The following is a 15,016-nucleotide window of genomic DNA, read 5'->3' on the forward strand; positions in this document are numbered from 1 at the left end:
TTCTTTCTCTATACTTTCTCTCTGTCGCTCTCTGAATGAAATATCACAACATATATATGTTTACTCGAAATTTCTAAATTTATATATGTTTACATTCACACATATTATTTTTATGAAACATTCATGCCCCAAACATAATATATTGTAACATATTAGCATAGGTGTCCCAAATATTTAGTGTTAGTTTAGAAACATTACATGTTTGCACTTAAATATATTTTGTTTAAAAATTGTGCCCGAAACACATTTTGTTTATGTCGGAACATATGAAAAACATATTTTTCTAACAGTGCATATAAACGGACCTCCAGATTTGGCTTGCGGAGCCTCTAAGAGAAGCATATTTCATCCGATCCGGCTGAAATTTAGTACATCGTGTTGGTATATGGTCTCTAAGAACCATGCAAAAATTGGTCCATATCGGTTCATTATTATATATAGGCCCCATATAAACCGATCCCCAATCACAGAAAAATCACGATTGCCACTCGAGCCAAAAATAATCTACCAAAATGTTATTGCCATAGAAAATTTTGTCAACATTTTATATTTCTATAGAAAATTTTGTCAACATTTTATGTCTTTAGGAAATTTTGTCAAAAATTTATTTCTACATCGTGTTGGTATATGGTCTCTAAGAACCATGCAAAAATAAGTCCATATCGGTTCATAATTATATATAGCCCCCATATAAACCGATCACCAGATTTGGTTTGCGGAGCCTCAAAGAGAAGCAAATTTCATCCGATCCGGCTGATGTTTTGTACATGGTGTTGGTATATGGTATTTAACAACCATGCAAAAATTGCTCCACATCGGTCCATATAAACCGATCCCCAATCACAAAAAAATCACGATTGCCACTCGATCCAAAAATAATCTACCAAAATTTTATTGCCATAGAAAAGTTTGTCAACATTTTATATTACTATAGAAATTTTTGTCTTTAGGAAATTTTGTCAAAAATTTATTTCTATAGAAAATTTTGTCAAAATTTTATTTCTATAGAAAATTTTGTCAGAATTTTATTTCTGTAGAAAATTATGTCAAAATGTTATTTCTATAGAAAATTTATGAAGCATTTCATAGTTGGAGAAGAATTTTTTTTTCAACATCTTCCAAAACATCAAGAATTCTACCAATCTACACGGACGAAAAAGACTGTTTTTCATATGTTTGGGTGTAAAAATTATATGTTTGAAACTCAATTTTTTTAACACAATATTTTTAAGTGCAAGCATATAATGTTCATAAACTAGCATAACATGTTTATGAAATAATGTTAATATGTTAGAACATATTATATTTGGGAGATAAAATGTTTGTAAATATAAAATGCTTCGATGCAAACATATTTTAATTTAGAAATAGCCTATAAACATAGATGTGTTTAGAAAGAGAGACCTAGACAGTATGCTGCAAGTAAAATAATGGAAGTAACCAATTGGCGCCTTAAAATTATATATATATACACAAAGAAAATTTCATTAAATTTTTTTTTCTACCAATGTATGCCTAAGGTGAAATATAATATGTTTGAACAATACAAACAATATATTATTTGGTCCAATCCTGAAAATATATATGCTTGAAGCAAAATGTGTTTGGGGCATATGTTACAGAAGCTATTTTTTGTGTGGGTGTACACCAAATAGTAAAAAATCTGCTATTTTTGGTAGACTCGTCTTTATAATTGTAATTGTTTCTTCCCTATAACATATATACCGTTCAAGAACTGAATATATTTAATCGACCTTTCCGTTGTCTATTATTTATCCCGCATAGACTACCCAGCAAAAAGAGCGTCGCCAAAAAAGTAGTGAAAATGTTCTTTTGGGCTTGTCATAGGACGGATGTTTACCATTTCCACAGCCGTTGCACTCAATATGCACAACTTCTTTAGATGTGATTCGAATTCAGTGTTTTGGATGTAAACTAAAAAAATTTGTGGTATTTTGACAAATAATTCACAAATTTTTTTATGATTTTTAATGCAATCTAACGCTTGTCTGAAACCCTTGACTTTAAATATTTTCAAAATTTCACAATTTTTCTAGAATGAATTTAGAATTTCGACAACATTTAAATAATTTATACCATTTCATTAATCCTTACCCTGTTTTTAGCATTTTTGAAACAAAAAATGTTAAAATTGCCTTTTAAAAGTATGAAAACAGCGAGTTATAAAAAAATTAATTAAAAGAACTTCCTGAGTAGTTAAAATAAAAAACATCTCCGGAAGGACATTTTTGGAAGTGCTTTTAAAGTTGTGCCTTTAGAAGTACTTCCAAATTTTTTTGCTGGGTAACTTACAATTTAGAAGATGATGTTAGGAAGTTTTAAGATGCCCTGCCATCGGTCGCAACCCAAGTAATTTAATTGTGGATGACCGTCTTTAGTAGAAGTTTCTACACAATCCATGGTGGAGGGTACATAAGATTCGGCCTGGCCGCACATACGGCCATATATTTGTTTTATTTTATTTATAATTATATAATTTTGTTACTTACTGCTATCCTATTGTTAAAGGTTATATATCATCCATATAGCGCTTACCTAAAAAAAGACAATCATTTGATAACTCAGTTTGAATTAATATTAAAAATATGTAAGCAAAATCTAAAGTAGGGCAAAACCAACTAAAGGGTGATTTTTTAAGAGCAATAAATATAAAAAACATATAAAAATAAATAATCTTACAATGTTATTGGTAAATGAAAGTATTTTCGTTGTGAATTAACCGCTATTTCTCACATGACTTCCCTCGTTACATTTCTCGTGGGTTTTTTTTTCATTTTTTTATTTTTACTGAATTTGTTTCCACAGAAATCGAATGAGGACCTATTTGGCGATGCCATTTCATTGTTATTCCATTTTTTTTTTTTACTTTGGGCAGTTTTTTCCTTTTACCACCCGAGGAGTTGTGTCCTTTCTGATATCCTCATAAGTAAGTGTTGCATAGAGTACTTGCTCTTGTCCTTGTCCTTTTTTTTTGGTTTTTGCTTTGTTACTTACTTAAGAATATTGGCGGTAAACATAGCTTCTGGCTGCGTTTGTAACACATCTTATTATCAATCAAAATGTCGCAGTACAAATATGCAATAGAACCAGCATATACGGCCTAAAATGCGGCCGGACCGAATCGTTAATACCAACTTAAATGGAACACATATACAATTTTTCTTTGGAAAAAACATAGGAAGTTCTTCTAAAAGCACTTTCAAAAATACCGCCCAAAGAAGTTCTACCCAGGAATTTCTTTTGATTCAACTTTGTACAACTCGCTTTTTTCATATTTTTAAGTAACAAATTTAAATTTTGTTCTTTATATGTTAGTCTGATAACAATGCAGGCTGGTTCTCCGTCATCATTAATTACTTTACATATTATCATTATAATTGTAATACGAGCTTATTGGCCATAAAGATTAAGGAATTGATTGATAATGAAACTATTGAAAATCAAATGCCAGATACCAATCCTACAAGCCTAACTAGACATATGTTTCTTTGTTGGCCAATGCAAGTTTCCATAGTCTTTAGTATAGATCTGGCTGAGTGAGTTGATTCAATTTGGGATAAGTTCCATTTCTAATTTGCTAAGGAAATTACATACGAGAATTATTCCTTTCAAATTGAACCCTTTTTCACCACCACTGCGCATCATTTTCTCACATAGCTACAATTCCTTAATCTTATTTTTATACCCTTTGAAGAATATACTTATCTGTATATTTTATACCTTTTGGCGATGTTTAATGGTGAACTAAGGTTCGTAAAGACACTGAATATTTGCAATGACGAGGAACTTAGGTTCATGCAAATTACCAGTGCTTTGTTGTTGAGTGGAACTTAGGTTCCAATAGCGAAAATAAATAAGTGATGGGAACACTAGAAAATTCCCAAATTGCTTTAACCAAAATATTCCCGGCAACCCAAAATGAAAAAGGTGGGAGTTCGTGTCACTTACATTTATTGAGAATGATATATGGGAGAGATGAGACGAGAGGCAACGATGTGTTCTGGTTGACAGTCAAGCGGCAAGAAGAAGGAGATTTCCTGTTTTACATGACAGGAACCCTCTTATAAATTAAGAGCGGATAAAAAAGATAAAAGGAGTTGCCAATCGTCATTACAAATTCTTAATTCAGTGTTGTATTGTTCTTAATTCATTGCTTTACAAACTAGACGTAAATTCAATACAATTCAATACAATTCAATTCAATACAATTCAGTTCATTACAATTTAGTTCATCACAATTCAAATTCATTACAATTCAATTCAATAGCAAAATTTTAATGGAATTTCGGTTCAAGATGCAAAAGACCAAACTGCGTTCGACATCCTCCCCCGCCTTGACCGAGATAAAGGGCAAGATTCTTCATACAATCGCCTGGGTGAGTCGCTGTAAAGTTTTGAGGGCAATGTGCACCATGTCCAGTTGACGAGAATCCCGGTTACTGTGCGATAAGACACATCGGTCAGCACGGTTATCACGGTGTGAGAGCCGATGGTTAGCATGGCATCGTGTGCTTTCTGGAATCATTGGCCGCTGGAAGATTCGCCGATACTCTTTGTTGTGTCTTCGAGCTGGAGAACGTCGTCTTTTGCTTACTGAACTGTCGTGATGGGTGACGCCTCCGACGGAAGTTGCTCTTTCCAACAGATGTGACACATCAGCAGGAACACGACCCCTTTCCATTTGGTCCAACGTTAGCCGTTCCACGGGGTGAAGGTGAAGAAGGGTGTGATGTTCTCCGCCACATTTTTTGCACGCTGTTTCGGAAGGGCACTCGTAAGATTTATGTGATCTCGCAAGGCAATTCATGCAATATCCGTGCCGTCTCGTTTCACGACGTCTCTCGCCGATGTCCATATTTAAAAACCGTCTACAAAACCGTAAAGCGTGGAACCGTTCGCAAATTTGGCATTGGTGAATTTGTGGGTTTCTAGGAGCCCTATGGAAAAAAAAAATAAAAGAAAAACCAAAAAGAAACAACGCATGTTAGAATTTATTATTATTATTTTTTCAAGCACCCTGTGGTCCAGCTTGACGTGAGGATGATAAATAGTTAGGGTGAGATTCATGAGAAAAGTGAGAATGCTTATAATTAAGTGGAGGTGGAATTTGAGATAAATTGCAGAGGAACTAGTCGAGTTATGTCCCGGGTAGTAATTCCGCTAGAGGTTTTAATTTCTGCTACTCTTACGTATCCATCTCGTCCTGGAAAGGTTTTTGTGATCCGCCCGAGCTTCCATTCACAAGGCGGAAGTTGATCGTCTCTAATAACAACCATCTGATCAACTTTGAGATTCTCATGAGGCGAGGGCCATTTGTATCTTCTTTGAAGTTCCTTAAGATATTCATCTTTCCATCGTCGGGCGAATTTATGTTGTAAAGACTTCAGCCTTTCCCATCTATCATTTAACTGTAGATCGTCAGAAACAATTTCGGGCATAGCTACCAGCGGAGCTCCTCGTAGCAAGTGACCTGGCGTTAAGGCATTCAATTCTAAAGGATCATCAGTCATTGGAGATAGTGGTCGGGAGTTCAAAACGGCTTCAATTCGAGTTAGGAGAGTCGTTAGTTCTTCAAACGTATACTTAGTATTTTGAGCAATCTTTTTAAAGTGGATTTTGAATGATTTAACGCCGGCTTCCCATAATCCTCCGATATGGGGTGCATTAGGTGGGATAAATTCCCATCGGAAATTTTGAAAAGCATATCTCTTTGAGGTATCATCAGCGATTTCCTTATGAAATTGTTGAAATTCATATTGTAGCCTTCTCTCAGCACTAATAAAGTTCGTACCGTTGTCGGACATAATTTTGTTGGGAAGGCCCCTTCGGCTTACGAACCTAGTAAATGCTGCTAAAAAGGAATCTGCAGAAAGGCTTGAGCAAAGTTCGAGATGAATGGCTCTCGTGCTGAAACATACAAATACGCACACATAGCTTTTTTGATATATCGCATTTCTTAAAGTTGACGTCTTTACGGCAAATGGGCCAGCGAAATCCAGCCCCGTAAAAGTGAATGGTAACGAAAAGGAGCTCCGCTCTGGGGGAAGAGCGGCCATCATTTGTGTTTGGATCTTACTTTTATAAAGTGTACAGGTTTTGCATCTCCGAATGCATTTTTTGATTGCTGAGCGCAGTCTGGATATATAATATTCTTCACGTAGACTTCTCATTAAGAGGTTATTTTCTGCATGCAGCAATAGAACATGAGTAAACTCAATTAACAGTTGAGCATAGCAAGATTGAACTGGGATAATGATAGGATGACTCTCACTATATCTGAGATCACCATGGGTGATTCGCCCACTAACTCGAATAATTCCATTATCATCCAAAAATGGATTTAAAGGAAAAAGGGGACTTTTCCTGGACAGAGATTTCGAGTTTCTAAGTGCTGTGTATTCGCGATTGAAGTATGTTTGTTGAGTTAATACAATTAATTTATGTTTAACATATCTAAATTCGTCATGAGTAATGTACACTGAAATGTAAGTTTTCATTCGTCGAGATCGTTTGAGAAAACGATATACATATGCCAGCACTCTAATGGCTCTATCCCATTTGGAAAATCTTTTTAGTATTTCATCTTCCTCACATATATGAAATACCTCTACCCGTCGCATTTCAGGTGGACTTTCATACACAATTGTAGGCTTAGGCCATTCCTCCGGGGGACGTTGAAGCCAAGTTGGTCCGTTCCACCAAAGAGAACAATTTGACAAATCTTCAGGGCTACAGCCTCTTGACCCCAGATCAGCCGGATTATCAGCTGAACGAACATGACTCCATGGACAATTTCCTACATTTCGAACTACCTTTGCAACACGATTTGCAACGTACGTTTTCCATGTAATAGGAGGCTTTCCCAGCCAACCGAGAGTAATGGATGAATCACACCATAAAAAGAGTTGGGATTGTTCAAAACCTAGATTCGAAAGCACATGCTTGGCTAAACGAGACAACAACACTGCTCCACAGAGCTCAAGTCGCGGAAGGCTTACGGGATCAATAGGTGCTACTTTTGTTTTCGATATCAATAATTGCGTGTATATGCTTTCACCACAGTCAACTCGTAAATATACAGCGGCGCAATAAGCCCTCTCGGATGCATCACAAAACCCATGCACTTGAGAAGTGTAAAAAGGAGAAAATTTCACCCATCGGGGAACTTTTATAAGAGATATTTGTTTCATGTTCTCCAAAAATGTTTGCCATTTTCTAAAAGTGGCAGGTCTCACAGCTTCATCCCACTGTGTACCTTCAATCCACAACTGTTGTAGCAATATCTTTGCCTGTACAATTACTGGTGCCACCCATCCCACAGGATCAAACAGTTTTGAAACGGCAGAGAGAATTTGCCGCTTAGTTACTGAATCCTCAGTGGGAGCCAAATCAACTTGGTATGTAAAAGTGTCACTCATAGCATTCCATTGAATTCCGAGTGTTTTTGTACCACTTGTTTCATAAAATTTTAAAAAATCAGAATCCAATATATTGTCTTTGGGAACAGAGTCAAGAATTTCTGCACAATTAGAGGTAACTTTCTTTAATGGAAACCCTGCCGACTTCAACATAGCAAATAGTTGAGAAAGAGACTCAATTGCCGTAGAGGTGTCGTGAGCACCAGATAATATGTCATCCACGTATGTTTCATTAAGAAGAACATCAGAAGCTAGCGGAAATTTCGAACGGGAGTCGCGTGCTAGTTGAATCAATGTTCTTATAGCCAGATAAGGAGCGCAATTTACCCCGAAGGTTACAGTGTTGAGAGTATAATCTTTTATCATTGAGCCTGGGGACGGCCTGAACAATATTCGTTGATATTGAATATCGTCTTTGTGTACTAGAATCTGACGATACATTTTCTCAATATCACCGCAAAAAACATATTTATAGAGACGCCATCTAAGAATTATTGTTGTCAAATCCAATTGGAGAGTGGGACCAACATGCAAAACGTCATTTAGTGATCTACCAGACTCTGTACGCTTCGAGGCGTTAAATACTACTCTGACCTTAGTGCTTCGCCGTTCAGGCTTAATAACAGCATGATGTGGTAAATAGAAAGAATAAAACGAGCCATTTGAAGAGATTTCCCTAGGTGATGTGTGCGACATATGTTTCAAAGTCAAATATTCATTAAGGACATTATTATATTCGAGAGCTATTTCGGGATTTTTCGACGTAGATTTCTCCATTCTAATGTATTGACCCAAAGCCATCTGCCTGGAAGAACCAAGTGGCGAATGACTATGAAAATCCTCCTTGAAAGGAAGTCGAACAACATAGCGCCCTTCAGAATTTCGAAAAGTGGTTCTAGTGAAAAGATCCTCACAATATTGATCATCTGCGGTAGAGCAAACTTCAGATGTAAGCTCCTCTTGATCCCAAAATTGTTTAAGCTGTCGACTTAACATGTCGTTCGAGACCTCTGTAGTCTGTAGAGAAAATGACGAAATCGTACAAACTGATATTGGACCACTGATCACCCACCCAAATATAGTGGACTGAGCCACCAGAGAACCGCATATGCTTTTGACCCCTTCCAGCAGTAGATGAGGAATCACATTACTTCCCAAAAGTAAATCTACGTGGCCCGGAGAGAAAAAGTTGGGATCGGCTAATTCTAGCCCGTTTAAATCGGCAAAATTCGTTGGTTTCGGAATAGAAAAACCTGGTAAAAGACGTGTTATTCTCGGAACCACTATAGTTTTAATGTCAATCACCTTATCATGCGACTCGGAAAACAAAGATAGAGCACACAAAGAATTAGAATTCGCAACTACTTGACCACCTAGTCCTCTGATTTCAAACTTCCTTGTTTCAGTAGGGAGCATCAACTTCTGTTGTAAACCTTTAGATATAAACGATTTTTCTGAGCCCTGATCGAGGAAAGCCCTTGCCTTAAATGTATCACCCCGATGGCGTATAATAACAACGGCAGTAGGCAAGAGTGTATTCTCGCAGTCTTCTGTTTTCTGAGAAGAAAAATGAGAAGTAGTCCTTTGAATGTTATCATTTTCCATATTACCCGAGTTGGACGTACTTTCATCGGAATGTCCCTGAAGAGAAGCCTGTTCCTGTGAACTAGTCGACACCTGGCAATTAGTAATGTTGGACCTAGTGATTCCTTTCGGCTTAGCATTTGGAAAATGCAATAACGTATGGTGGTTTCTTTTACAAACCAAACAACCCATTTTATTTTTACACTCCTTCCTTGAATGTTTATCAGATAAGCAATTAAGACACATATTATTCTCTGAGACAAACTGTGAACGATCGTTTGGAGACAGATCCTTAAATTTTTGACAATTTTTGAGCCAATGATTATTCTCGCAAAATTTGCATTTAACCTGAGGTACCGTGCCAGTATTGAAAGAATTTACATCCGCTGATATTCGAGAGCTTGTCTTAGAACCGTGAATCCTATCCAACCTTTCCACTACTTCATACCTATCAGCCAAGAATGAATCCATTTCAGACCATGTCGGTAACTCCTTATGCGATTTCAGGGATTGTTCCCAGAGAGATAGTGTTTCGTGTGGCAACTTAGTCGAACACAAATATACCAATATAGGGTCCCAATCGTTGGTAGAAATATTTTGAGCTCTCAGAGCAGCCAGACAATCGTTTATAGTAGTTTGAATTTTCTGTAATGAATCGCTGGTTTCTGAGTGGATATTCTTTAAACTTAAAAGAATTTTTAACTGATTGTCAACCAATACCCTTTTATTTTCGTACCTAGATCTTAATGCCTCCCAGGCTATCGGAAAATTATCTCCACATAGCGTATACTTCCTAACAATAGCTGCCGCCTGTCCTTTAACCTTCAGACGAAGATGATACAACTTCTGAACATCAGTAAGCTTCGGGTGGTTAATGTAGACTGCAGTAAACATGTCCCTAAACGAAGGCCATTCTTCGTATCCACCGTGAAAATTCTCGGTGTCACAGGGAGGGACTTTCAGAGAACAAAAGTTCGAATCGGAAGATTCTAAGGGCACAGGTAACTTTGATGGGTTGGGAGGTGAAACGAAAGTTTTTTGAAATTCCAAGATCCTTGTCATGAGCTTATGGAAACTTTTCGTACAATTTCCATACTTTTCCAAAGCCGCCTCCTTGAATGACTTTTCTATTTTAGTTTCGGGTACCATGAATACCTTCTTATAAAATTCCTGGACCAATGACCACCTTTCCTTCAAATCCTGTCTCAACACCTCCAAAGAGGACTCAGTGTAATCAGAAGGTATATCCTCGAAGCCTGTGCAAAACATTACTAAATCATCCGAATGGAAAATAAACTCCTTTTGTAGTTCTTCCATCTTGCACGAGAAGTACCAAAAAGGAGCAATGAAAACCCAAAACAATGAAACGAGTGGAATTAAAATTCACGATACGTAATAATGAGAATATTCAGATTATTAGTTCATGCAAATTCATGAAACACATTAAAACTGGTTTAACGAGTGAATTCGCAAAAGGCTTGAAAAAAAACCAAACTGAGAACTTACTAAACACTAACGAAGAGAATGAGAATCCTTACTCTGGAGAATGAGACAAAAATTCATCAAAAGTATATACAGAAACTAGAAACGCGATATTGGGAAAGTGACTCCTTATATACACCGTAATCGGGTGTTTTTTTAATAACCGAGAACAACTTTCCGTATAGTCCCACAGGAAACAACACGAAAGAGATTTTTGAGCAGTTAACGGTAAAATATTCCAAAGGTTTTAGTTTCACAAGAAACAATTGAGATTATTCGAACAAATTCAATAGGCAATGATAAAATATGTTGTGTAATCCCGAGTAAAAACTCGTCTCGATACTAAGCATATAAAAGTTTTAGTTTCACTGGAAACAATTGAGGTTATCGGAACCAACTCAGTAGGTAACGATAAATATCCTATGTAGTCTTGAGAAAAAAAATGTCTTGACAATAAGCCAATATATGTTTTAGTTTCACTGGAAACAATTGAGGTTATCGGAACCAATTCAGTAGGTAACGATAAATATCTTATGTAGTTTTGAGAAAAAAAATGTTTTGACAATAAGCCAATATATGTTTTAGTTTCACTGGAAACAATTGAGGTTATCGGAACCAATTCAGTAGGTAACGATAAATATCTTATGTAGTCTTGAGAAAAAAAAATGTTTTGACAATAAGCCAATATATGTTTTAGTTTCACTGGAAACAATTGAAATTGCTGGCATTAATTCCTTAGGAAATATGAGTACTACTTGTAAAAACAGAACTCAATTCTTTCGGGAGCTGATTATGATATCATAAAGAGAATAATTATTTCATGGGAAGGAGAACTTTGGCGCAATACAGCAACTTGTAACTAAATTAAATTCTGCGATTGAAACGCACTGATCCGAGAGTAAGTGAAACAATCTTCTAATATTGGAAAATTTATGAACGTTGGGCACATCAAATACGGTGTTATCGAGGATTGATTTTGATGCAAACTACCGAAATGATACATCCACTTGAGCTGACAACCTAGAAGAGGACCACAGGTCCGCCTTTGAGTCTATTTTTCAACCTCGGAAACCATCTGAAACCATGACACAAGCCTCAAGGTTGAACCAGACCCCAGGATTTAATCCAGGTTGGTTTATAGCGAGCAATGTTCAGTTAGGTAGCACACAGCTAAATCTTTCACACGTAAACACTTGAGAGTAGATTCACCTTTTTCCTTTATCACAGAAAATTGTCCTATTCTGTATAGTGAATTGCTGTACACTAAATTTACACGGTGTTATCTCATGAGCAGATCTCCACCTATGACTGAATTAGCGAATGGCATTACGCTACCCTCAATATAAAGTGAGGAAGACTTGTATGTTTAATCCAAAGAAAAAAGCGTATGACTCGGTTATCGACATATAAATATTATCTATAGATTATAATAAAATTTTCACTAAATCAATTCACTCAGAAGTAGTAATATATGGATTCAACTGTAGTCTGTGCGACTCAGTTATCGACCTTATCGACAATTGAGATTAGAATAAAGTTTCAATAATTCAATATTAGAATAAAATTTCAATAAAGCAATTCACTCAGCAGTAGTAATATATGGATTCAACTGTAGTCTGTGCGACTCGGTTATCGACCTTATCGACAATTGAGATTAGAATAAAGTTTCAATAATTCAATATTAGAATAAAATTTCAATAAATCAATTCACTCAGCAGTAGTAATGTATGGATTTAACTGGAATCGGTGCGACTCGGTTATCGACCTTATCGACAATTGAGATTAGAATAAAGTTTCAATAATTCAATATTAGAATAAAATTTCAATAAATCAATTCACTCAGCTGTAGTAATATATGGTTGTAACTGGAGTCTGTGCGACTCGGTTATCGACCTTATCGATATTTGAGATTGGAATAAAATTTCAATAATTCAATATTAGAATAAAATTTCAGTAAATCAATTCACTCAGAAGTAGTAATATATGGATTTAACTGGAGTCTATGCGACTCGTTTATCGACCTTATCGATAATTGAGATTGGAATAAAATTTCAACCATTCAATATTAGAATCCAATTTCAATAAATCAATTCATTCAGAAGTAGTAATATATGGATTTAACTGGAGTCTGTGCGACTCGGTTATCGACCTTCTCGATAATTGAGATTAGAATAAAATTTTAATAATTCAATATTAGAATAAAATTTCAATAAACCAATTCACTCAGAAGTAGTAATATATGGTTTTAACTGGAGTCTGTGCGACTCGGTTATCGACCTTATCGATATTTGAGATTGGAATAAAATTTCAATAATTCAATATTAGAATAAAATTTCAATAAATCAATTCACTCATCAGTAGTAATATATGGTTTTAACTGGAGTCTGTGCGACTCGGTTATCGACTTTAGCGATAATTGAGATTAGAATAAAATTTCAATACTTCAATTCATTCACAAACATTAATATATGGATTTAACTGGAGTCTGTGCGACTCGGTTATCGACTTGACCGATAATTGAGATTAGAATAAAATTTCAATACTTCAATTCATTCACAAACATTAATATATGGATTTAACTGGAGTCTGTGCGACTCGCGGTTTCTGGTAACGAAACCTCAATAACCGTCCCAATAAGACCGTATGGTTATTTCTTCATGTGTGAGATTCAATATTTTACTCGGTTTCACTTAGTGTATGTTGTCGAGAGTAAAAAAAAATTATCCAAAAAAAAATTGAGTTAGTGCTACAGTCTTCTAGCGTTGTTAGTGGTATAGACGGCTGTGTGGAGCGCAACACAATTTATTGTGGGATCAACTAGGTATTTAAAATCATGTATTTCAAGTGATTATCTTATCTCCAGTTTATATTTAATCATTTAACTTCAGTATAATACAATCAAATCACAAAAAAACATGTTCCATATTTGCTCCTTTACAGTGGTCTATATGTGTTTTCGTTATCGTGGTCATTTAATCAATTTCTCTATAATAAGCCAAACAGATGTGAGGTTTTAGGAGCTTCTGTTTATTTAATTTACGCTGTGAGAAATAATTGTAGTATACTCTTAGGAGCATTCGATGAAATATAACCACTCAGTTGTAACGAAAACACAAAAAACTACTTTGTAAAAAAAATGAACGTTGACTTACAGCACTCCTGAGTATTTGTACAAACTTTGATTGCCTTGATTGTTTGATGTTGCCTCGCTTGTCGGGATTACTTCGTGTTGCTGCGATCCAAAACAATGTGTTCCAAACAAAAATAATCCAACAAGAAAAATTTGCCCAAGTGGCTGACGGTGGCACCTCTCGTTGGCTTTAGTTCAAATGTTTGATGTCTGGTGCAACGGTGACTGCGTCGTAAGCTGATACTGTTGATGTATGTGGTATGGGTAAAAAGTTGTAGACATAGGCTGTGTGATTTGTGGAGATGAAACTTGGACGTTGGTCTGTGACTGATGAACGACTGCGTCGACGTAGAGAAGTCACCACTGGCAGTGAGATTTTGCAGCGATGCAGCGAACATAAAACGCATATGTACCAATAAAAACCGCACTCTTTTCTGCTACGATGCCGTATGGAATGTGTTCGTATTGTACAAATATAGGTTCGTGGTATGGCTGGTGACTTTATTTATATTGTGCTCACACCTGAAAAAAACATCTATTAGTTATTGGTAATGACTGGTTGTTTCCTTTTTGTTTTCTTTAAAACCATGCATATGCAACAGAGTGTTACGCTTTTTTTTTTTTTTTTTTGCTTTTACTATTTTATCTTGCTTTTTACCGGCTAAAACCTGAAGTTAGTAGTCTCCCTTATGTGTAATAAGGAATTTTACTAAGGGTGAAACGGTGGAAATATTTATACCCTTGGTGGAAGTATGCAACACCAACCATATGAGACATTCGTGTGTGTTTGTTTTCTATTTTTCTTAACTGGTGGTGTTGACAAGGAGCATGACACCTAACTTTCGTGATTGTACGGTGGTGCAAATGCTGATGATGGTGTTGATTACTCCGACCGAATTCTACCTCTGGGTGTTTATTGGATGCAATTCGTCGGTGCTGTGTTGTGCGTCGCAGAACTTGTTGAAATCATGGACATGTCGTTGACTACTACACACTTAGACTTTACCTGTTGGCTACTTCTGGTGACTTCTTGTTCTTCGCTAATGTAGAGCTCAGGACCGCCTGTGAATGTGCTGCAGGTTGTAAAAACGGCATGGGCACATGTCTACGGGGGTTACGTAATATTCCCTGCCGAAATGTCCCCGTTTATCGTAACCACGGCAATTTGCTGTAGTGTTTGTTTTAAACAAATTGCCGGCCTAGGAACTTCACTGCATCGCCTCTTACTTTATACACACTCGTACAGATTATTTTAATTATTCTGTCGAATTTTGTACTTACAGACAATACCTGGTGTTGGATATCAATGCTGCCGTCGTAACTTTAATTAAATTCTTCTTTTATTTTTTTTCAGTACTGCCAACATTGAAATACCAATACT

The 15,016-nt window shown here is 36.1% G+C and overlaps 1 protein-coding gene across 1 annotated transcript; it reads right to left on the reverse strand.

Moving 5' to 3' along the window:
- Nucleotides 1-3,955: 3,955 nt before the first annotated feature.
- Nucleotides 3,956-14,935, reverse strand: LOC142224227 (uncharacterized). Its single transcript, XM_075294000.1, has 2 exons — nt 14,642-14,935; nt 3,956-4,958 (listed from the first exon to the last, which is right to left on the reverse strand). Exons 1-2 carry the CDS (start codon nt 14,728-14,730, stop codon nt 4,382-4,384), a joined length of 666 nt encoding a protein of 221 aa, XP_075150115.1. The 5' UTR covers nt 14,731-14,935; the 3' UTR covers nt 3,956-4,381.
- Between the last annotated feature and the right edge of the window lie 81 nt (nt 14,936-15,016).

This window comes from Haematobia irritans, chromosome 2, assembly GCF_050003625.1.
Source record: "Haematobia irritans isolate KBUSLIRL chromosome 2, ASM5000362v1, whole genome shotgun sequence".
In the NCBI taxonomy this organism is placed as follows: Eukaryota; Metazoa; Arthropoda; class Insecta; order Diptera; family Muscidae; genus Haematobia; species Haematobia irritans.